Source organism: Bos indicus x Bos taurus, chromosome 25 (assembly GCF_003369695.1).
Source record: "Bos indicus x Bos taurus breed Angus x Brahman F1 hybrid chromosome 25, Bos_hybrid_MaternalHap_v2.0, whole genome shotgun sequence".
NCBI lineage: Eukaryota > Metazoa > Chordata > Mammalia > Artiodactyla > Bovidae > Bos > Bos indicus x Bos taurus.
Window position 1 is genome coordinate 33,580,398 of NC_040100.1, and position 22,929 is coordinate 33,603,326.

At 47.8% G+C, this 22,929-nt stretch overlaps 1 protein-coding gene across 2 annotated transcripts in view; it reads left to right on the plus strand.

Annotated features, from left to right (window-relative positions):
• The first annotated feature begins 3,014 nt into the window (after positions 1-3,014).
• The window catches only part of GRIN2A (glutamate ionotropic receptor NMDA type subunit 2A), a 452,790-nt gene continuing 432,875 nt past the window's right edge, over positions 3,015-22,929 (plus strand). For both annotated transcript variants that reach the window (XR_003508663.1, XM_027527304.1), the window contains exons 1-3: positions 3,015-3,876; positions 4,509-4,699; positions 6,112-6,543. Coding sequence is in view for 1 of the 2 variants with exons in the window: in XM_027527304.1 (XP_027383105.1) it covers positions 6,130-6,543 (414 nt within the window). In the remaining variant the exon portion in view is untranslated. The remainder of the gene's footprint in view (positions 3,877-4,508; positions 4,700-6,111; positions 6,544-22,929) is intronic.

Consider the following 22,929-nt stretch of genomic DNA (forward strand, 5'->3'; position numbering starts at 1 on the left):
TCCAGCCCCAACACACACTGTTACAGTCTCCATCCACGTGTGGTGGAGTTCTAGGTGCCTGACCCTCAGTGGTTCTCCACACTGGGGAGATGTGCAGGCTGGGGCAGCCTGTGTCTACCATAGAGACAGACTGTTCCTTCAGATGAAGGGCCGTCTTCTTTCCCTAATCAAAAGAGGTCACACTTGTTTGATCTACCTTTCTGCAAGTCTGGTCGTGAATAACTTCAAACTCTTCATATGAATAGTTTGCGCCAAGACTATTTCAGCATCAGCGTTAATATAAAGGGATGAAAAGCAGAGTGGGTACTAACCAGGGAATCATTAGCATCACCTATGGAATTAAAGGGCTTCCCAGGTGATGCTCGTGGTAAAGAACCCACCTGCCAATGCAGGAGATGTAAAACACGTGGGTTCAATTCCTGGGTCGAGAAGATCTGCTGGAGGAGGGCATGGCAACCCACTTCAGTATTCTTACCTGGAAAATCTCTATGGACAGAGGAGCCTGGCAGCCTATAGTCCATGGGGTTGCAAAGAGTGGGACATGACTGAAGTGACTTAGCAACCTGATGCAAAGAACCGACTCATTAGAAAAGACCCTGATGCTGGGAAAGATTGAAGGCAGGAGAAGAAGGGGACAACAGAAGATGAGACGGTTGGATGACATCACCAACTCAATGGACATGAGTTTGAGTAAGCTCTGGGAGTTGGTGATGGACAGGGCAGCCTGGCATGCTGCAGTTCATGGGGTCACAAAGAGTCGGACATGACTGAGTGAATGAATTGAAACGTGCTTGGCCTCACTACTGAAGATTTTGATGGTGGAGATCTAAAGTGGGGGCAGGCATTAGTATTTTAAAAAGCTCCACATATAACAACCCACCTGTCTGATAGGAGACTGGATACATGAAATGTGGTGTATTCATTCAAAGGAAAGCTACTCAGTAATAAAAAGAAAAAATGTTGTTACATGCAGCAACATGGACATTAGGTTAAGTCAGTCACCAAATAATATATACAATGTAGAATTACCTTTTAAATGACATTTGAAAATAAGCAAAGCTTAAAACTCAACATTCAAAAAAATGAATATCATGGCATCTGGTCCCATCGCTTCATGGCAAATAGGTGGGGAAACAAGGGAAACAGTGACAAACTTTATTTTCTTGGACTCCAAAATCACTGCAGATGGTGACTGCGACCATGAAATTAAAAGACACTTGCTCCTTGGAAGACAAGTTATGGCCAACCTAGACAGCATATCAAAAAGCAGAGACATAACTTTGCCAACAAAGGTCCGTCTAGTCAAAGCTATGGTTTTTCCAGTAGTCATGTATGGATGTGAAGAGTTGGACTACAAAGAAAGCTGAGCACTGAAGAATTAATGCTTTTGAACTGTGGTGTTGGAGAAGACTCTTGAGAGTCCCTTGGATTGCAAGGAGATCCAACCAGTCCATCCTAAAGGAAATCAATCAATCAATGAATATTCAATATTCATTGGAAGTACTGATGTTGAGGTTGAAACACCAATACTTTGGCCACCTGATGAGAAGAACTGATTCATTGGAAAAGACTTTGATTCTGGGAATGATTGAAGGTGAGAGGAGAAGGGGATGACAGAGGATGAGATGGTTGGATGGCATCACAGACTCTTTGGACATGAGTTTGAGCAAGCTCTGGGAGTTGGTGATGGCCAGGGAAGCCTGGTGTGCTGCAGTCCATGGGGTTGCAAAGAATCGGACATGACTGATAGACTGAACTGAACTGAATACGTTGTATAAGAAAACATAACTGGTTTCTACTAGGAAGTAGTGGCATCAACAACGAAGGGACACAAGGGCACTTTCTAGGGGTGAGGAAAATATTCTCTTCCTTCTTTTGGGTGATGCATCTACACAGATGCATATCACTTTGAAACTTAAACTGAGTCCTTCAAAGATGCATTTTATTTTATATAATTTATGTCCTATTTCAATAGAAAAAAGCCAAACCTCTCCAAATTAGGGTCCTGTAACCTGTGCTGAAGTCCAAGAAATGATCATCTCCACCCAAGAGATGGGCCCAATCCAGCTCAGCCAAGTTACAGCTTCAGGAACGGAACACTTCCCAGTTTTCTGCCTTATGTCACACCACTCCACAATCTTACCCTCCAGAATTTCTCCCATCCTTTCTCTGTGGGTGATAAAACTCTGGATAACTCAGCATACAGCCACCAACTTAATAATAAACAAATAGGTGTCCAGGAGCTGTGGTTCCATTCCTGTCTCTATTTCAGTGGCCACATCTGCACTCCTGGAAGGGGTCCCTTCTCTCCCAGGTCCCCTTGTGGCTTATTGAGCACGTACTATATGCTGGATCTTGGGGGCTCCTTTACCAAGGAGTTTCCTCATTTTCAAAATAACCCTGAGAAGTTGTTTTTTTTTTTTTTTTTTTTTTTTTACTGTCTTCCCCATTTTTCCGACTAGCAAGTCAACTAAGAAGATGAATAATGGGCCTGGAGGTGGCACCAGGCCGGTTAAGTGGAGAACTCAGGGTTAGAACAGTGATTGCAAAACTTCTTACACTTTAAGGTCTCGTTTCTTCCAGGGCCTGAGGGGAAAAAAGCAGTGTTGGAAGGAGTGTAAAGGGGGCAAATGTCCTAACAGCAATGCGTTTCAAGCCCAGTTACCAGAATCCAAGTCAGTCAGGCCCCACACACCCAGGAGTCCCATGCTCTCTGGCTTGACCCTGCTGGTAGCTTAAAAGTGACAGCTTCAGGACGACTTTTGTTTGGTATAACTTAGAAAACAAGAAAGAAGCAAGTGGAGGGTGTCCAGACGTGTTTAGTTTTAGGTTTGTGGCTCCCTGAGATCAGAGGAGTGGGTTCCTCTTTGGGAGTGGCGAGGCACAGAGAGAGGCATTGGAACAGATTCTGTGGCGTGTGTGTGTGTGTGCGCGCGCGCGTGTGTGTGTTGGCGCGCCTGTGCGTGGAAGGGGGATTGCTGTACCCAGCGCGAGGCACTGGGGGAGGAGGAAGCGGTAGCAGAGATCTGAATAATTGATTCCTCAGCCGCACCAGACGCCTGGGAACGGGCGGAGATCGTGGTTTCAGCACCACGGACAGCGGCGCGCCCGCCTCAGGCGCCCCCGCCGCCAGGCAGCCGCCTATCCCGGCCTTACCGCCGCCGTGCGCTCCGGGAGCCGGTGGCCGCGGTCTGCGCCGCCGCCGAGGGACTGCGGGGTCTGCCTCGGCCCGCCTCCGGGGAGGGCGGCTGCGGACGGGAGACTCTCTCGCCCGCCAGAGCTCCAAACCTTTTCGGCTTTCGTGGGGGCTGCAGCGTCTCGCCGACTGAGAATAAGTCCCCAAGTTGGCGTGGGGGGCGCCCCTGCCTTCCTCCTCCTCTTCCTGCGAGGCGACCGCAGCAGAAGCACGCCTCGGGAGCCCGGTTGAGCCAGTTCTGTGAACCACGGTGGCCGGGAGCTCTCCGGACTCCCGCCGGGAAGTGGGGAGCTGAACGCCTGGCGTGGAGCTGGCCACGCAGCTAAGGGCTTAGAGGGAGCTGCCTGTCCCCCGCGCCCGCGCCTCTCCCGGCCGGGGACCGCGGGGATCCCCGGCCACACGCGCGCGCGCGCTCCCACATCCACTCACACACACACTCGCCCTCACACATCCACCAGCCCGGAGCCGGGGCTGCGGAGACGGCTCTCGCGCGCGCTCGGAGGACCGGGGCAGCGACTGTCCGGAGTGGGGCAGGAAGCCCAGCTCGGGCTGTTGGAGGGAGGCGCCGAGGGCTTAGCCGGAGCATGGGTCCCGCTGAGCGCTGAGTCGCGGCCGCAGCCATCAGCCCTGGAGATGACCAGGGGCGGCCACTGCTGAGAACTATGTGGAGAGAGGCTGCGGTGAGTGCCGGCGCGGGACGCGGGGCCTCGGTAGCCCCTTTGGGAAGAGGACAGTGGGAGGCTTTCATAGGAGGGGTAACAGGACTGCAGGAGGGTCGTTGCGTGGGAAACATCGCACCTCCCGTGGGGGTCCGGGGCTGAGGGAGCCGGAGTCCTTCCTTCCCCCTCTCCTCCTGCCGGCACATCGCAAACTCAGCCCGCCCCCTCCCCCCACCTCAGCCCCCATTCCCTCCTCTTTGTCTCCCTACCCCCCTCCTTGCTCAGAAGCTCCTGGCCGCACTACTCCTGGCTGCCGGCGCCGGGGAGGCGGCAGGGGGTGAGAGCCGAGGTGCCTTGTTAGCTTCTCGAGGGTGGCCAACCCGGGTCTCCGGTTCTCCTGTGCGCCCCGGGAGTGAAGCTCTCCATTTCGGCCACACGGTTTTAGGAGCCGCACTGGGGGACGTCTCGGGCACGGAGCTTCAGCTTCCCAGCTCGGGCCGAGCCCCCACTGTGCGCGCAGGGGGCGGGGGTGGGGTGGGGGGGGGGGCTGTGTGAGCATTGCAGACTGCAGTCAGTTCCCCCCGTCCCTCTGCCTCCCCTCCCCCCGCCCGTGGGCTGACCCTGTCTCTCCGTCTCTTTCTCCGCCTCGGTAGAGCCCTGCTGCAGAGCCTCCGGCTGGGATAGCCGCCCCCCGTGGGGGCGATGCGGACTGCGCGGGACGGCCAGGGGAGCGCGCGGGGGCCGCAGCATGCGGGAACCCGCTAAACCCGGTGGCTGCTGAGGCGGCCGAGATGCTCGTGCGCGCAGCGCGCCCCACCGCATCCTCGACCTTCTCTGGCTACAGGTACGTCCCAACGGGAAATCTGGGCCCCGCCGGGGTTCCGGGAGAAGGAACAGTCGGCCGGAGGAAGAGCGGGAGAAGAAGGATCCGGGGAGAGAGGGAGCGAGAGAGAGAAAGCGGGAGAGGGCGCAGCAGGAGCGAGGCGCTGGGGGAGCACCAGGGGGCGCTGCGGCTCCGCGCTCGCGGGGCTCCGCCGAAGAGCGCCGAGGCCCGCGCTGAGTTCGCCCCAACTTCCCCCCGGCGGCAGGCAGCGCCTGGCCCGAGGGGCGCGCGCCTGAGCACGCGTGCCCGACGACGCTGGTATCTGCTGGCAGGCGCGGCCGTGCACCTGGCGCGGTCCATGTGTGGGCACTGGCGGAGGACGTGTGTGGACACCGATGGCCTTGGGCCCCTCTACTGTGGGCTTGCGGAGGTGCGCAGAAATGCACGCGTGCCTGTGAGGGTGCGCGGCCCACTGCCCACGTGCACCTAAGACTTGGTAACAGAATCTAAAGTGGGAAAGCCTGGGGTGGGGGGGGTGGGCCAGTGCTGCACAGTTCACGTCCGTCGGAGAGCTTCTGGGGAGCCAACCCACCCCACCCAGCCCCACGCACGTTCTTTGCCAGCTCCCACGCGTCGGCCCGCTGGGGGGACGTGCCTCCTCTCCAGAATTCTGCATTGCACACGGCGTGCGTGAGAGATTGTGTGTATGTGTGTGTCTGAGCCTGTGTGTGCCCGCGAGCGTGTAGGGGGCGGGTCCTGGGGCTGCTTCCTGGCCCCTCTGCGCAAGGTGAGGCGGACCTTAAGTTTCCTCCAGGCACCCTGGATTCTCGGGCGCACGAGCGAGCGTCCTCAATTCCATGCGCTTGGGGCGATCCCTGCTCGAGAGGTGCGGGGTCTGCCGTGGCTGCTGAGTGGCGCCAGGTGGGTGATGAACCCCCGTGGGTTCGCAGGGGGCGGGGTCAGTCAACTAGCCTTGCGCCGTCGCTCGGCCGCCTCCGCACGCTGGGGCTGGTCGGTAGTTTGCGCCGGGTTCGCAGGGGGCGGGGTCGGTAACTTGGACTCGCGGGGGTGGGAGAGGGGTGGGTGGAGGGTTTGCTCCGTGCGCCTACGTCAGGGGCAGTCGCCAAGTGGTCCCACTTGGGGAGTGCGGTGGGAGATGTGGGTTGAGTCGAGGAGAGAGAGGAGGCTGAATGCGAAGGTGGGTTTGAGGACAGTTACGGAGAATCAGCTCGGATTGGAGTTGTGGGCTGAGTTGCAGTGGGTCGAGGGACGTGGATGGCCAGGGGATGGGGAATGGAGTCAGAGACTCCAAGAGCTCTCCCTGGGGTGGTTTCCGTACCTGGCTCCCAGAGCAAGGGGCTGGGTGGGCAAACTCCCTCCTCTAGAACCCTCGCGCACCGCCGCGGCGCTGACTCTTCCTCTCCACCTTGCAGGGACCGTAAGTGGCGACTATGGGCAGACTGGGCTACTGGACCTTGCTGGTGCTGCCGACCCTTCTGGTCTGGCGCGGTCCGGCGCAGAGCGCGGCGGCGGAGAAGGGTCCCCCGGCGCTGAACATCGCAGTGCTGCTGGGTCACAGCCACGACGTGACGGAACGTGAACTGCGAAACCTGTGGGGCCCCGAGCAGGCAACCGGGCTGCCCCTGGACGTGAACGTGGTGGCGCTGCTGATGAACCGCACGGATCCCAAGAGCCTCATCACGCACGTGTGTGACCTCATGTCAGGGGCACGCATCCACGGCCTGGTGTTCGGGGATGACACCGACCAGGAGGCCGTGGCCCAGATGCTGGATTTTATCTCCTCACAGACTTTCATTCCCATCCTGGGCATCCACGGGGGCGCATCTATGATCATGGCTGACAAGGTAAGGCCGGGAGGCGATGGGCCGTCAGGACCCCAGCGCGTGCCAGGCGTATGGCGGCCACTGCAAATTTTCGGGAGCTCCTGGCGTCCGTCTTAATCTGAAAGGGGGTTGTGGCCACCGACCCTGGGGAGAGCCAGGTCCTGCTTCTCCAACCTGGAATCGAATGGAAACGCTTTTTGCTTTGGTTTTGAAAGTGGAGATACTCGGAGGCAGCTTGGGTGTGCCAGGAAGAATTCAGTAAATGCAGAAGTAAATGGGGTGGTGGAATGCTTAGAGACGGCTAGGTGGTGCACGGAGGTGAGCCTGGGGGCAACTTGAAACAATAAGGTTTATATTCCTGCAGTATCAGCTTTACCTGATTGTGTTGTGGCAAATGTCTATCTTTTCCCCTACTAAAAGCCACGGAAACTATTTTTAAAGGATCAAACGTGGGAATATTGTGGAATAAAATGCAAAGTTTTAGGTAAAGCAGAAAAAGGCAGAAAAATGTCATGTTTCCACAGACTCTCTACAATTAGAGGAAGTGGGGGGAAGTCTGAGGAGCCCTGGGCTAATGGCACACAGGTCTGTGTTTCTCCAAGGGAGTGGCTGTGAGTGGAGAGAAGGGACTGCTGACCCAGAGCATGGTGGCTCTGGGTGTTCTTACTTGTTACCTGGATGGGACTGCCCGGGGCTCCGAGGCCCTCAGATGGAGGGGTTGGCTCCCAAGGATGGATTTTGATAAGGGTAGTTGGAGCGTGTCCCAGTGAAGGAAAGGTGTCCAGATCTCTTGGCTTAGAGTGGGAGGGGGGTCTTTCTGTGGATCACCTGGGGGTGTTGGTGTGGAGAAGAGGGGTCTGGAGATTTGAGTGAGATGTTCTGAGGGCCTGGTTTGAGAACTGTGCCAAAGTGCAGGTGGAAAAGAAGCAAGGTGAAGAATGAGAAAGAAGGGGACGGTTGGTGTTTGTGGGTGCTCTGTGCTTCTATCTAAGCCCTGGAAGAGAAATGGGGGGGGGGGGATGTCAGGAAGGGAAGTGTGAATGTACTTGTGTGGTGTGGGCACCCCCAGCCCCGAGACCTTTTTGGAGCGTGTTCATTAGATAGCAGGAGACATCCTAATGGAGCCAGCAGACGTTTATCATAGCACTTTGCCTCTGATGCTCTCAAAGCACTTTTACATTCATCAAATCAAATACTACTTCTGCCTCAGCAATTCCCACAAGCTCCTTTGGGAACCGTATTAATTTTTTCAGGTCTCCTGGGCTGCGGCACATTCTGTTGAAATACACAACCGATGCAGTATCTTATTAAACATTCCTTTTAAATGGTTGCAACCTAGCAGAATTCCTGTGTGGTTGAATATTTTCCCAGCCACCTCTCAGTTTTGGGGGAGGGGGTTCGTTTCTGGGATGAAAAAAGTAGGAAACAGCTGTGTCTTGCCACTGATATGTGGCCATTTCAGAACTGGCAAAGGTCTTAAAGTCTATTAGAGCATCCTGTAACTTTCAGGTGAAGAGATTGAGGCTCAGGGCAATTAAAGACTTAGCTAAAACCACACAATACATGATGGAACTAGATCTCTGGTTTTCTGGTCCTCTGGTTTCTGACGAACGCACAAAGGAGGAGGAGAACAGCATTTCCCAGCAGGGTTTTGGAGTGTGATTTGGGCTTTAAATATCACCACTGATTCCTTCTCCCTTCTGAAGTTTTGACGGAGCAACATGCACTTAAACAGGAGCCATATTGAAAGTGAAATTTCTGTATCGACTAGGGCCCAGCACAATCAGTGGAGAAATACGGTAAAAGCTGAATAGGAGAAGTGTTGCCAGGTGTGGGGCTCGGGCTCTTGCCTGACTTACCCATCTGACTATAGGCAAAGAAGCAGGAACAGAAATGGGCTTATAGTTAACATCCCCTTCATATGCAGTGACCCGTCCATGTCCGGCTCTGACTTACTGGACCTCTAAGAGGGTATTAGGAAGGGAGTTTTGAGAAGTCCGGAGGATATGGGTGGAAGCATCTTCTCTTGTGGAATTAAACTGCCTTATGGGGATTGGACATGAGTGTGACCCCACTTAAAGAAGAAAAAGGACCTCAGGATAGGGCGAGAGGAAAATGAGAAAGGATGTTTTCATAGACGTAAAGATGGAAACTGATTTAAGAGCGGGTGGAGAGGAGAGGAATAAAAGGGTGCCTTGGCTCAAAAATGATGAAAGGAGTTGGATGGTCTTCATTACTGTTGGGGCTTTCCGAGTTGGTCTTGATGGCAGGAAATCAAAGAAGCCGTGGGATAACATTAGGGTATATGTTGGGTCCCCTATGTGGGATGTGCAAGTGATGTTAAGAGGAGTGGGGTTGAGGAGTGGGATTTCAGGAAACCTGATTGTGTTAAAGGAAAGAGATCGTCTGGGATGTGAACAGCCCTTCCTTCCATTAGTAACACGTTGAGTTGGCTTGTGTCTTTGCCGCCTGTTTCTGTGGAGTTGCAGTTTGGCTCTGAAGAAGCAGTCATGGACATCGCCTTGTTCGGTTGGGTGTGCCCTTGGTCTTGTGGCCACAGAATCTGAGTCTCCCCAAACCACTGAGACCTCTCCGCACCCCCTTAAGATGACATCATTTGGTAAAGCCCAGCACATACCTGTGTTGTCTGCACTTCTAAATTGGTAACATGATCCAGTCTCGGTGAATAAGAATGGCAGTTAATTTGACTATCAATTAAATCAATTAAATTTATGCCTCTCTCCCCAGTTCTTAACCTTTTCCCCAAACTTCTTTACCCTTGGTAGCGGGGTGGGGGGAGGAAAGAACAGAGCGTTGTAGTAATTGAAATGTGGGAAGTGGCAGATTTTTGTGGTTTAACTTAATTTACGATGGAGATATTAATTTTTTGCTTCTATCACTGGGTGGTCTTGAAATATAATTAATTTAGAGGTGAAAATAATGCTGAACGTTGATAGAGTTCTAACCTTATCTTGGTCTGGCCATTTTGTTCCCATGCACATGAAATCCGCTCTGGCTTTAGTAACAGCCCTAGTAAATCAAGCATAGACACTGGACTTTTATGTCGCTGCTCAATGTCCTCACCTCCTCCCCTTCCCCCCCTTATTCCTAACTGCTCCACGGGAGGGAAGAGGCAAGGCTTACAATTTAGCTACATCCATCCATGTCAGTTACTGCGTGGGTATTTGCTTTATATATTATTTCTATATATACTTTTTATCTCCTCTACTGGAGTGTAAGTTCCTTGAGGACAGATTTTTTTTTTCAAAGTGTTTATGTGTGTATGTATATTTGAAATAATGATATTCCTCCTCCACAGACAGTTTATAAAAATAATGTCTTTTCATTACAGAGCACTTAGAAAGTGTATTAAAGTTTAAAGAAGAAAATAAAAATCTCCCTTTAAATCTTATCGCCAGGGGTAACCACTGTGGACTCTTGGATCTATTTAGTTTTAAGCTCTATGTATTTAGTTATAAGGGCTTCCCTCATAGCTCAGTTGGTAAAGAATCTGCCTGCAGTGCAGGAGACCCGGGTTCCATTCCTGGGTTGGGAAGATCCCCTGGAGAAGGAAATGGCAACCCACTCCAGTATTCTTGCCTGGAGAATCCCACGGACAGAAGAGCCTGGCGGGCTACAGTCCACGGGGTCACAAGAATCGGACACGACTTAGTGACTAAACCACCACCACCATTTAGTTATAAGTTCAGGATTATATTGTGTGTGTGTGTATTGTTTTGTTTATTGTACTTTGCCTCCTGTGGACTTTCTTAGAAAATCCAGGGTTTTTGTTTACCCTGGAAGAATCTCAGCCAACCTTCTCTTTGTCTTGTAGTTAGTCTCTCAGTAATTTCTCTGTGTATCTTAAACATTTTTTTAAGTTCTCTGTCTCTGTGTGCTGTGTTTCTATGGCATTTCCTCAATTCTTTATTCTAGTTAACCAGCTCTTTTCATTTGTGTCTGGTCTATTTTTTTGCCTATCTGTGGAGTCTTAAATTTCAACACTGATTCATTTTATTTCTAAGATACATAACGGTTTTCTGCTTTTGTTTTATTGAAACAATACCTTCTCATACCTTCCTGCTTTTGTTTTATTGAAACCTCTTCTCACTTTGTGGATGTAAATCTCTTCTGTCTCTTTGAGGATTTAAAAAATACTTCTTATGAAGTCCTCCTCTGATTGCTCTAGCATCTTTCCTTCTTCCCATATGAATTCTTCCGTTTTGTAGAGTTTGATCGTTGGATATCCTCACATGTTCTCGAATTTTTATTTGTGAACTTATTGTCAAGGCAGTTTTATGGCTTCTTCTGCCCTGTAGCTACAAGCTGGTATGTTTTTTAACCAGAGCTCTTGTCAACAGCTCAGCTCAGAGCTCTTTTCCTGCTCTGTACACTCTGTGGTGCAGGCTTGGGTCCTGGTCTCCTGTAGGCGCTCTCATTCTGGCCCCATTACACATGCAGGGACGCTCTTATGGCTGTGACTCATGGTGGGTGGTGCAGGCACTTTGTCCCCATTCACGGTTAGCTGCATGGTTTGGGTCCAGTCCTGCCCCTTGTCCCCTTGGTAGATCTTGGGACCTCTGCTCCCATGGCTCATATCAGACTTACTCCCCCATGCACTTTGATTCCTCCTGAAATTGTAGAGTCTCATCTTTTGATTCATTTATTTTTAGGGAGCACCTTCTATTTCTGTGATTCCCTTATTTTCAAGCAGCATTTTATAAATTTTGAGATATCTAAAGTTTGATCTATAAATTCTGTGTCTTAGGAGCAGAAGAGGGAGGCAGCTGAATGTGTTCTCTCTGATTTTGACCCAGTTATATTTCACAACCTGCTTTTATTTCTTTCAGACTTGATTGTGTAGTCTTGGAATTTTTCCTTATCATTAAATCGACTTCTCAAACATGATTTTAAATGGTGCAGAATGTTCTGTTTATACCACAATGATTTAAACTTTTCTTCTATTTTTTCCCATCTTTAGTAAGGTTGGTTTCTGGTCCAGATGCGTGTTCTTTTGGGCACCTTGCACTGATCTTTGCTTTCTGCCTTTGTTTCTGGGTACATATATGGCGACTGAGTGAATCAAGTCATTGGTTTGGATGCCAGCTTGCTGCAGTTTCTGGAAGAACTTACCGTGCTGTGGGTCAGGGTTTTCCACCCAGTGTTTGTTCCCAAATGCTGACTGATTTCATGGGTGTGTGCCAAGTCTCCTCTTCTCTCTAGTGGGCAGATAATCACTAGCCATCCTGAGGATTAACAGACGTTGGGGGCTTCCATATGAAAGGCCTCCGTAGCTCTGCTGAGGAACAGCTCACCTGTAGGAGGCTGCTGCACTCGTAACCCGGCAGCTCCGAGTTTGGGTGGGAGTGATGAGCCTGCCCATTAAACTCAGAAAGCTTCTGGAAAGGGCAGACATGCACATCAGAAGGTCGACGGAGCCCACTCAGATCCTGATGTAGAGGCATCAGGTGGTTCCTCGGAGAGTGAGTGGGGAGGCCTATCTTTAGCCTTTTCCATGAGGCACGTCAGATGTAGTCATCACTCCTCCTCACAGAAGTCATGGAGAACCACCACCCTGTGAGGCACGGTAACCTTTCCATGGGGCCCTGGGGGTCCCTGCTCATCACCTGGACCCTTGATAGATGTGGTCTGGCGGTGTTGGGGGAGTATTCATCTTCACTTTGGTAGCCTCACATGGAAAATGCTTCTCTAGATAGAGTGAGGAGAAGGCAATGGCACCCCACTCAAGTACTCTTGCCTGGCAAATCCCATGGACGGAGGAGCCTGGTAGGCTGCAGTCCATGGGGTTGCTAAGAGTCGGACACGACTGAGCGACTTCACTTTTACTTTTCACTTTCATGCATTGGAGAAGGAAATGGCAACCTACTCCAGTGTTCTTACCTGGAGAATCCCAGGGACGGGGGAGCCTGGTGGGCTGCCGTCTATGGGGTTGCACAGAGTTAGACACGACTGAAGTGACTTAACAGGTAGAGTGAAGGGGAGACGGAAAGATAATGACAGAGAGAAAGAGAGTGTGGAAAATCTCGGATTTGTAACAGGGGCTTGGTGGCTTCTGATAAGGCCATCATGAAAAGGAATGGTTATAAGGTTACTAACTACTGTGGTTTGTTCTACACTGCCCCTTAATTATTTAAATTTGAATTACTTGCCAACGTTTTAAAGTTAGGCGGTATCACATTTATTATTATTTTTTTGAACCCAAATTTCCTGCTTCTTTGGGAAAATCAGAAGGCCTGGTAACACTAGCCTTGCTTCTCCCCATAGTGACAGGTGCTGGAGATGAATAGTGCCCCTCTCCCCCTTAAATTGGAAAAGGAAATGGCAACCCACTCCAGTATTCTTGCCTGGAGAATCCCCATGGACAGAGGAGCCTGGTGGGCTACAGTCCATGGGGTTGCAAAGAGTTGGTCACGACTGAAGCGACTGAGCACCCCCTTAAATGGGCCTGAAGCTTGTCCTGCCTTCAGACTCCAGTTTGCTCACCTCACTCACTCATGTCACAGAGCTGGTCCTGAAGGCACTGGGGTTGGTGACCCCTGATACGATAAAGAAAGAAGCTGGCCTTTGTTAAGAGGGTTGCTTTCCTTCTCTCCCAGACTGCTCCTTGAGAGGTGGAAAACTGGAGGTGTGCACGCAGCCACGTTGCAACATTCACAGCTGCCACCCCTAATCCACGGTGGCATTTTGTCCTTTTTGACCACAAGCCCTAAATTCTTCTAACATGGTCCTCCAGGAAGCCACTACCAAGTTAGTTAGCTTGAGTTCACTAACTACCAAGTTAGTGAACTTGAGTCAGAAGACCCCAGAATACCCTAGACAAACAGTCTGAGCACCTACATTCCATTTCCAAATGGCAGTGTGACTTTGAGACAGTCTCTTCAGCTTTCTCTCCCTCAGTTTCTCCTTCTGTAAAATGAAAGTTTAGGGAGATAGTATCTTTTAAAACCTCTTTCCAGCTCTGAAAATTTTATTGCCTTCGAGAAAAGGCTGTGAAGAAACATAAGAAAATGTGAGCTGTGATTATCTTTGGGTGGTTTGTTCATGGGTGTTTTCATTTTTTAAAAAATATCATTACAGCAAGGCTAATAAGTTGAACCTTGAGTTGGATTGTCTGTGTTTAAATTCAGGTTCTGGGTGATCATGGGGAAGTTGCTTCATGTCTCTGAGCCTTAGTGTCTTCATCTTTAGGATGAAGACAGTAATAGTACCTGCTTCCTAGAGATTTAAATGAGATAATAGATATAAAGTATGTAGCTTAGTGATTGGCTCTTAATATATACTTCTTATAGGAATGTTACTGTTATTGTGTCTATATCTCGTGGTTTTTATTTTTCTCCAAAGTACATGTGTGTTCTTAGTTGCTCAGTCGTGTCTGACTCTTCGCGACCCCATGGACTGCAGCCTGCCAGGCTCCTCTGTCCTTGGGGATTCTCCAGGCAAGAATACTGGACTGGATTGCTAGGCCCTCCTCCAGGGGATCTTCCCAAGCCAGGGATCGAACCCAATGCAGGCGGATTCTTTACTGATTGAACCACCAGGGAAGCCCATAGTACATGTGCTTTTTAATAACCAGAAGGGGTATTATAATAAAATTATAATAATATTATAACAACCTGAAGGGTAATGTGGTGATATGAGGCTATTCCCTGGGAGAAACTGGAAATGAGTCTCATAGAACTCTTAGATGGGAGAGTCCAACATGAAATGATTCATAATTTCTGAACTGGGACAACCAGAAGCTTTCTTTGAGTTTTTAGGTTGCTATGAGCTTTATCTTGGCAAACTGAAGATTAAATGTGGCCAGTGTGAAAGTGACTGTTAGAGGTGACCTTTATGGTAAATAACTCCACCAATTGGAATACATGTTTGCACTGGGCTTAGGGCTTTGGGTCTAGACATATATGTGTGTGTGTTAGTCACTCAGTCATGTTCAACTCTTTGCAAGCCCGTGGACTGTAGCCCACCAGGCTCCTCTGTCCATGGAATTCTCCAGGCAAGAATACTGCAGTGGGTAGCCATTCCTTTCTCCAGGGGATGGTCCCGACCCAGGGATTGAACCTGGGTCTTCTGCGTTGCAGACGTATTCTTTATCATCTGAGCCACCAGGGAAGCCCGTGGACATGTATAGTTTCTCATTTTCTTTCTGCCAAGGATTAAGCGCCTCTGAGACAGCCTGAGGCCACCTGGCAGCCCCAAAGATATTTGACTGAAGAATCCTTGTGATCTTATTCTTTTCCTCTTATTTTATTATCCTTTTAAATTAATGATTGTAAATCCAGTTGGTTTAGGGAAGAGGCTTAGATTCAAGAGGGAATATAGATTTTGATGTTAATAATCTGGTTGCTTTAATTGAAATGATTTAAGATGTTGGATGATGGAAGTAAAATTCAAAACTGTCTTTCCAGATTGAAATGATGAACCCATACTACAGACTGCACTGAAGGGTTTAAGGATATACATTCTTGCAGGAAGAGGGAGATGTGACTTTCCAATTCACTTGAAATTGATTTTTGTAAGAATCATAAACCAGTGGACTGCCTCCTGATCTGGCTCCTGGATGCATCAGTATTTTATTTCACCAGCATAGTATTCTTAAATGCTTGAGTTTTAATGTCTTTGGACAAGGCATTCATTTTTAGGTTCCCTACAGCCCTCCTCACTCCCTGTTACCTCACATGTAATCAGATTCACACATTTATGTTAGCTGCATGGTCTCTGCAAGCATTTGAAATTGTGATCCTCAATCACAGGATTTTTGTTTATTTCCTCATTTGTTTTGCATTGACCAAGATACTCAGCAGGTCCCAAGAAGTGATAGGGTTCATAAAAAAAATAAAGCCCACATCTCTAGAAATATAATGTTTAAATCAAGAGAGGTGATAGTTCTATTATACCTTTTCTGTTGTTAGGAGTCCCTTCCGCTCCAAGTCGCAGAGTATTTGACCAGCACGGGCTTAAACCATTAGGACATTTGGTTTTATTGTTGAACAAGGTGCCCTAGGTCTGGTTTAGTATCCCAGTAGCCTGTTGAGGGCTCAGGTCCTTTCCATTCCTCTGTCTTGCCTTCCCCAGATGTTGGTTCACCTTGGTCACAGTATGGCTGCTCTGTTTCAGCTGTCACATCTTCACCTGCCAGCGTTCATAAAAGGAAGAAAAGGGAGAGACGTAAGACTTTATTCTTGGCCCTCCCTCTATCCTTTTAATAGAGCAGACATCCTGTTACATTTCATTGGCCAAAACTGAGTCATATACCATCTCTTGAACATCACTGATTGAAATTAATAATCAAAATTTTTCTCCAAGAGTGGATAATTGCCACTGGAGCAAAATTTTTTTCTGTTAGCAGAGGTGTAGGAGCAGTGGCTAGTTGGTCCACTGGATGCTGTCTCCAGCAACATTAATGCATCTGGAGACTTGACTTAGTTGTGGGGGGGTAATATTTGAAGATGAATGTTGAAAAACTTCAGTATGTCCAGAGGAAGAGCCTCCAGGATTATGTAGTATCTAAATAATGTATGATGAGAGTCTCAGAATAAATATTTAGGAAAATTCAGCCTGGAGAAGATAAATCTCAGAGATGATAAGAGATATGTTCAAATACCCCATGGGCTCTTACAGGGTAGAAAGTTAAGTCTTAATTTTGTTGTTGTTGTTGTTCTGGGGACAGAACTGAGACCAGAGGGTGAAATTATAAGGTTGTTATGAAGAATAAGCTTTGGCAATTAGGTCTCTAATAGAAGACTGTGATATTTCATAGAATAATGTGTCTGTTGGACCTGACTGAGCCCAGAGTGACTGCCATCTGTCAGGGACACAACAGAGAGTCAGACTCACACTGGCAAGCTTGGACTGGGTCACCTCCGGGGTCCTTTCTAACTCCGAGACTCTGCACCTCTCAAGTTCTTGAATTTCTAAAAATCCCCACATCCTGATACTTTAGGCCCTTGGGTTTGGCTGAAAACCAACATCCTCACTTTCTGTAAGTGGGTGAGTAATTCAGTATAAATTTGCCTGGCATGGGGGAGGAATTTATGAACCCTGCATCATCACCCTAAATCCCCAGAGGACTTTACATCATTCCGAAGGGTAGGTGATATTTGAAAAGCATAAAACCTATGTATATATCAACTCACACACACACACACATATAAATATGAACATAAGTAGGTCAGCTGGCATCATATTTACTAGTGGAAATGTTTTTGGCTGAGAAGTTCATCTATAGAAGACGACGTTTAGAGTAATTGCCAATGATCTCAAAAAGGGAAGTTTTTTGCAGTTCAGTTAATCATCATTACTTATTAAAGTATATTCCTGTTTGTGTGCATATTACTTTGGTAATACTTTTGTATATCCTAAAGAGACAGCCAGACCCCTCTCTGATGTTTCAGCTAGGAAATTATCCTTTTCCGTCTGTTGTACTCCCCTGTGTTTTGAACATTTGCTTACGGCAGAAACTGCTCTGGGTACTATTCCATTGTTTATCTCTTCCTCTGTTTTCCCCTCACACCTCCCAAGGAGCAAACACAACCCGATTGCTTCCAAATGCTTTGCCTTTCCATTCAAATTTTACGACTTTGCATATGATGGAAACGGGTATGGTTTTTTGGTAATTATTCATTTATTAGAAATAGGTATGCAGGAGCAGAGTAAAAAAAAAAAAAACAGAAAATACAGTGCAGCAGAGAAAGAATGTTTGCTTAATTAATGCACGATGCCTGGTTCTCTCCGTGGAGGTGACCCTGTTACCTATTCAAAGAGAAAAAATGTTAATTGGGATGGTAGTTTGTTTCCCTTTGTGATTTTTGCTGAAGTTGGTATGTTACAAGGATCTTTTTCCTGTTTTAAAATCTCACTGACTTGAAAGAGGTTAATCATTTTCCATTGGTCCCCAACTGTGTCTGTTTTTTCCCAAGCAAAATAAAAGCTCATGCTCGAATACAAGCTGAAAATCACTGGCACCTCAAAGCTAGGCCTACGTACTCATCCAAGGGATTTAAGATCCTTCGGGGTTATCTGGGGAGAGGAGGAGTCAGGATCACTTTACAGGCTAATGAGAGCTATGGGCCCTTCCCCAGAGGAATATTCAGGAGCCTTCATCTGATACCATGTCAATTTCAGGGGCACACAGACCCTCTGAAACCCATTCACAGCCTCCTTGGAATTGATTTATTCTTACTGGTTTATGAATATGTTCATTCTTCACTGAGCCTGTAAAACCTGGGCCCAAATGTTCTATAGATATATCTGTGATCAAATTATTTGCTTCCTTGCTATATAGCACAGAGGGCTCAGCTCAGTGCTCTGTGATGACCTAGAGGGGTGGGTTGATGGAGTGAGGGCGGGTCCAAAAGGGAGGGGATACATATCACTGATTCACTTTGTTGCACAGCAGAAATGAATACAAAATTGTAAAGCTACTATCTCCAATAAAAAGAATGCAGGTGCGTGCATGCACGCGCACACACACACACACACACACACACGCAGAAAAAAAGGTTATTTGCTTCCATGTAACTCAGAATCTAGTTGGAGGAGACGTGCAGTTAATGCCCTGAGTGATGCATCAATGATTTGGGGGCTATGAGACTATAGAAAGGAGCACATCTTTCAGAGGTCTGAGGGTGGGGGATAAAGGCCAGGGAAGATGCCCTAGGGTCAAAGTCAAGAACTCTGGATCCGGGAACAGGCCACCACCCATGTGCCTGCCTGTAGGTCATCATCCAGCACAGTGGCCAGAGGAATAGCCTCAGTGTGGAGGGGACCACGTCACCCCCCACCCCAACCTGTCCCTCGAGGCTGTCAGGCTCCAGGGACGCCTTGACAGCTCCTGGGTTTTCCTCTGGACGGCAGTTCTCAAAATCAAAACACTGAATTTTTTGCCGATTTCTAGTCTGTTGTCACAAATGGCGGGATGTCTCCTGCTTTATCTTGTCTCTTCCACGTTAGGAAATTCTTGCCAGAAGGAGTGAATGCCATTCGAGATCCCTATTGTCTTGTATGTCTATAGTCCTTGGACTGGGGAAAAAAAAAAAAACGAACACAAAACCCCTTATTTTCTAAGTGAATTGTTGTAAAGCTAAGATATTTGTGGGGCTGAGGACGTGTCGTGTTGATTGACGAGTGGACAGAGCCACTATGGGAAGACACTGGGAGCTGGAGAAAAGGATGTGCTTGCAGAGGTTCTAGCGCCAGCTGAGGGGCATGGCTTCCGCCTGTGGAATTTTGAAGATGGTAGGCCCGGGTGAAGACCCGAGCTTTATGGTCAGATTGCCCTTTAGTTAATTACTGTTGGTTTTCACCTTGGTTAATTGGTATTCATTTTTTCCCTCCCCTTGTTTACTATTCTTTTTTTTTTAAATTGAAGCATAACTGAAATAACATTATGTTAGTTTCAGGTAAACAATGCAACGATTTAATATTTGTATATATTGCAAAATGAACACCACAATGAGTCCAGTTAACATTCATCACTATGCATGCTTACAACCTATTTTTCTTGCAAAGCTATTTCCCAAGGTGGTTTGTTTTTTTTTAATTAGATAATTGCTTTACAATATTATGTTGATTTCTGCCGTTCATCAACATGGATCAGCCACAGGTATACATATGTCCCCTCCCTCCTGAGCCCCCCTCCCATCTCCCACCCCATCCCACCCCTCCAGGCTGTCGCAGAGCACTGGGTTAAGCTCCCTGTGTTACACAGCAAAGTTCCACTTGCTATCTATCTTATGTACGGTAATGTATTGTTTCCATACTATTCTTTTCTCCATTTGTCCCACCCTCTCCTTCCCCAGCTGTGTCCACTGAGGTGTTTTTTTATTTGAGGTGTTGTGTTTAATAGCAACAAATATGAAGAAATTGAAATTATCAAGTAAATCTTGATATCCATAGACTGGAAAATGTAGCAGATAAAAATGCTTATAAATAAGTTGTATTGATAATTACATATGAATTACATGATACAATATACAGTAAATTAAAAGCTATATATGAAGTTACATAATCAATATGTATATTTTATATATGTGTTTATATATAAGATATAGACAAAAAGACTAGAAGGATATATATCAAAACGTTAATAGTACCTGTTTGCAGATGAGATCAAAGGTGGTTTTTATTTTCTTTATACATCTCTGAATCTCACAAATCCTCTAAAGCTGTGCATTTATTAGATTATTTTTATGTTAACTGTGGCTGTTTTTTTAACAGTCCTTTACTGCTAATTGGCTTCCAGAAAGATGGACCACTGGATATTTCTAATAGCTATGATAAAGTACCTCTGTAGTCTAACTATGGCCAGCACTTGAAACAAAAATTTTTCTAATTGACTTGGTGAAAATGTTATCTCATTGTTTTAGTGTGCATCTCTTTTATGGCATCTGCTGTGGAATATATTTAATTTAGTCACACCACACTTTTATATTCCCTGGGTGCTGTGCATCTTAACCTCTTTGATATTTCTCATTGTATAAATGGAAAACCTCAGAAAATGATGGATCCCAGTATAAAGTACAGTGAAATGATTTGAATTTCTAAAAGAATAATAAATATTTTGAAGCCTGGCAGGGAGTTCTCTGATTGTTCATTCTTAGTCACCCGGCATTGCTCAGCCAGTGCGTCTGTATCAGTGTTGTTTCAAGAATTGCTTTAACGTGTAAAATTTCCCAGTGGAAAATCATCCTGTGGGACTTGACTATTATGATTTGCCAGGAGGTGTGGGACAGAACCATGTCCTAGTTGGCTGGAGGTGGGCTCCTGTCACAGGCTTTGTGGTGAACGGTGGGGATGCAAAGGTTTGTTCTTTTCTTCAGAAGAGTGAAGGCAGGATAAGGATGTGATGGTCACTGCCCTGCCACCTGAAAGGGATATTGCCCGGGTGGCAGGGACTGACCTCTGTCTCTGTGGCTGGAGTAGGTGCAGTAAAAGGAATTGTAAGTGAAAGTAAGAGGGATTTAGGTTGATATTAAGAGGTGTAGGGGGAGCTTCAAAATATTTAACCACTAATAAAGCATGATCATTGTTATAAACTGTTTACGACCTTCCAAAATTCATATGTTGAAACCCAACCCCCATGTACCAGGTGGTAAAGCCTTTGGGAGGTGATTAGGTCATAAGGGTGGAACCCTTATAAAAAGAGACGCTGAAGAGTTGATGCTTGCAAAGTATGGAGAAGACTCTTGAGAGTCTCTTGGACAGCAAGGAGATCAAAGTCAGTCTTAAAGGACTACTCATTGGAAAGACTGAAGCTGAAGCCAAAGTTCCAGTACTTTGGCCACCTGATGTGAATGGCTGACTCACTGGAAAAGACCCTGATGCTGGGAAAGATTGAGGACAGGAGGAGAAGAGGGTGGCAGAGGATGAGATGGTTGGATGGCATCACTGATTCAGTGGGTATGAACGTGGGCAAACTCTGGGAGATGGTGAGGGACAGGGAAGCCTGGCTGGTGCTGCAGTCCACGGGGTCGGGAAGAGTCGGACATGACTTGGCGGCTGAAGTGCAGCAACAAAAGAGACTCCAGAGAGCTCCCTCGCCCCTTTCTGCCGTGTGAGGACACAGTGAGAAGAGCTACTTTTTTGAACCAAGAAGCAGGTCCTCACTAGACTGTGAATCTCCTGGTGCCCTGATCTTGGACCTCCAGCCTCCAGAACTGTGAGAAAGAAATATCTGTTGTTTATAAACCACCCAGTCTCTGGTTCCTTGTTATACAGCAATCTGAAGGGACCAGGACAGTCAGTGATGAGTCAGAGCACAGACCCTCTTTGTAAGATCCTGGAGCTCCCATTGTGTTGGGCAGTAGTCCTTTCGTGACTGCTTATGAGAAGGTGGAGGGGGGTAGGTTACTGAGGTAGGGACTGAATGGCAGAGGGACTTGAAGTCCCTGAAGGTGTGGCAATTGAAACCCAGGCATTTCAGTGTCTTAATAATCAGCTCGGTTGTACTCGTTTGTATCAGCTGGCTATCACACTAGAGTATTAGTGAGATCTCTCATGTCTTTGATGCCAAGGTGTGTGCAGTGGTTTTCCAGGGCAGGAAAGCAGATGGTTGTCTCCTCTGTCCTATGTCAGCCATGCCCTGAAATGGGGCTGAAAACCTTCTGAAGTTCCCTTTCCTAAAATATGGAATAGAAATGAGCTTTCTTCTACCTCTGAGCCCAGCACTTTCCCCTTCTCTCCTGTGAGTCAATTCTCCACCTGCATGCCACATGCGTGCCCCCTCCCATGATAAGAGGCAGACGAGAGCTGAAGCCAGCTTTGCTTTCACTGCCCACCTTCCACCCTCTGGCTCCTTGTCTTCCAGGGCAAGACCTTCCCAAGCAACTCCTGTTTCATTGGCATTGAATCAAAGGGTCTGTTTCAGCCTCTAGTTTTGGGGGTGTGATGTGGTTACTGGCAGAACCACAAAAATAATGTCATAACCTGCTTGGAATACTCCATGCCTAAATGAGCTTCGTTCAAGACCCAGCTTTCCAAAGGATGTGCCTCAGTGGGATCATATGCTTGATTTACACGTAGAGGCTGTGCTTTTCTTCCCTCCTATAGAGTGGGAAATTCTCCTTCCCCATCTTGGTGCCTGCTGCTGCTGCTGCTAAGTCGCCTCAGTCGTGTCCGACTCTGTGCGACCCCATAGACGGCAGCCCACCAGGTTTTCAAATCCTAATGGTTTCCAGGGAAGAGAGGCGTGTCTCTGGCTTCACCTGAGGATAGGAGGAACCTGGTATATCTTGGAGTTTATTGTTTGAGAGTGTCACAGGCTCAACTGTGTCCCCCTAAAAACTATGTTGAAGCCCTAGCCCTGGGGCACTCAGAATGTGACTGTGTTTGGAGATGGGGTTTTTACAGAGGTTATTAAGGTACAGTGAGGTCATACTTTAGGTTAAAATGGGTCCCAATACAATGTGACTTGTGTCGTTATAAACAGAGGAGATGAGGACACAGTCATGCACGGAAGGAAGACTGTGCGTAGATAACAGGGAGAAGACGGCCATCGGCAAGGCGAGGAGCGAGGCCTCAGAAGGAGCTGACCCTGTTGATACCTTGCTCTCAGACTTGTAGCCTCCACAACCAAGAGGCTAAATTTCTCTTAAATCACCTAGTCTATTGTTAAGCACTTTGGTATGGTGGCCCTAGCAAACCAATATGGAGAGGTGGGGTGACGCTCCAAGCTTAAACCCAAGCTTTCTTAATGCTCTAATTCTCCTCCCCAACTGGGAGGGAATTAAGATGCTCCAGCTCAGAACCCAGACCCCCATCTTCCTGAAGACTGACTTTGTTCTTCTCATGGTAATAAGGTTTCTGTTTTGGCCGAGGGGCTCCTGCATTGAGGAGTTGAGTCCTCGTCTTGGAATCCTTCCTAGAACACTTCTAGGACTTCAGTGCTTC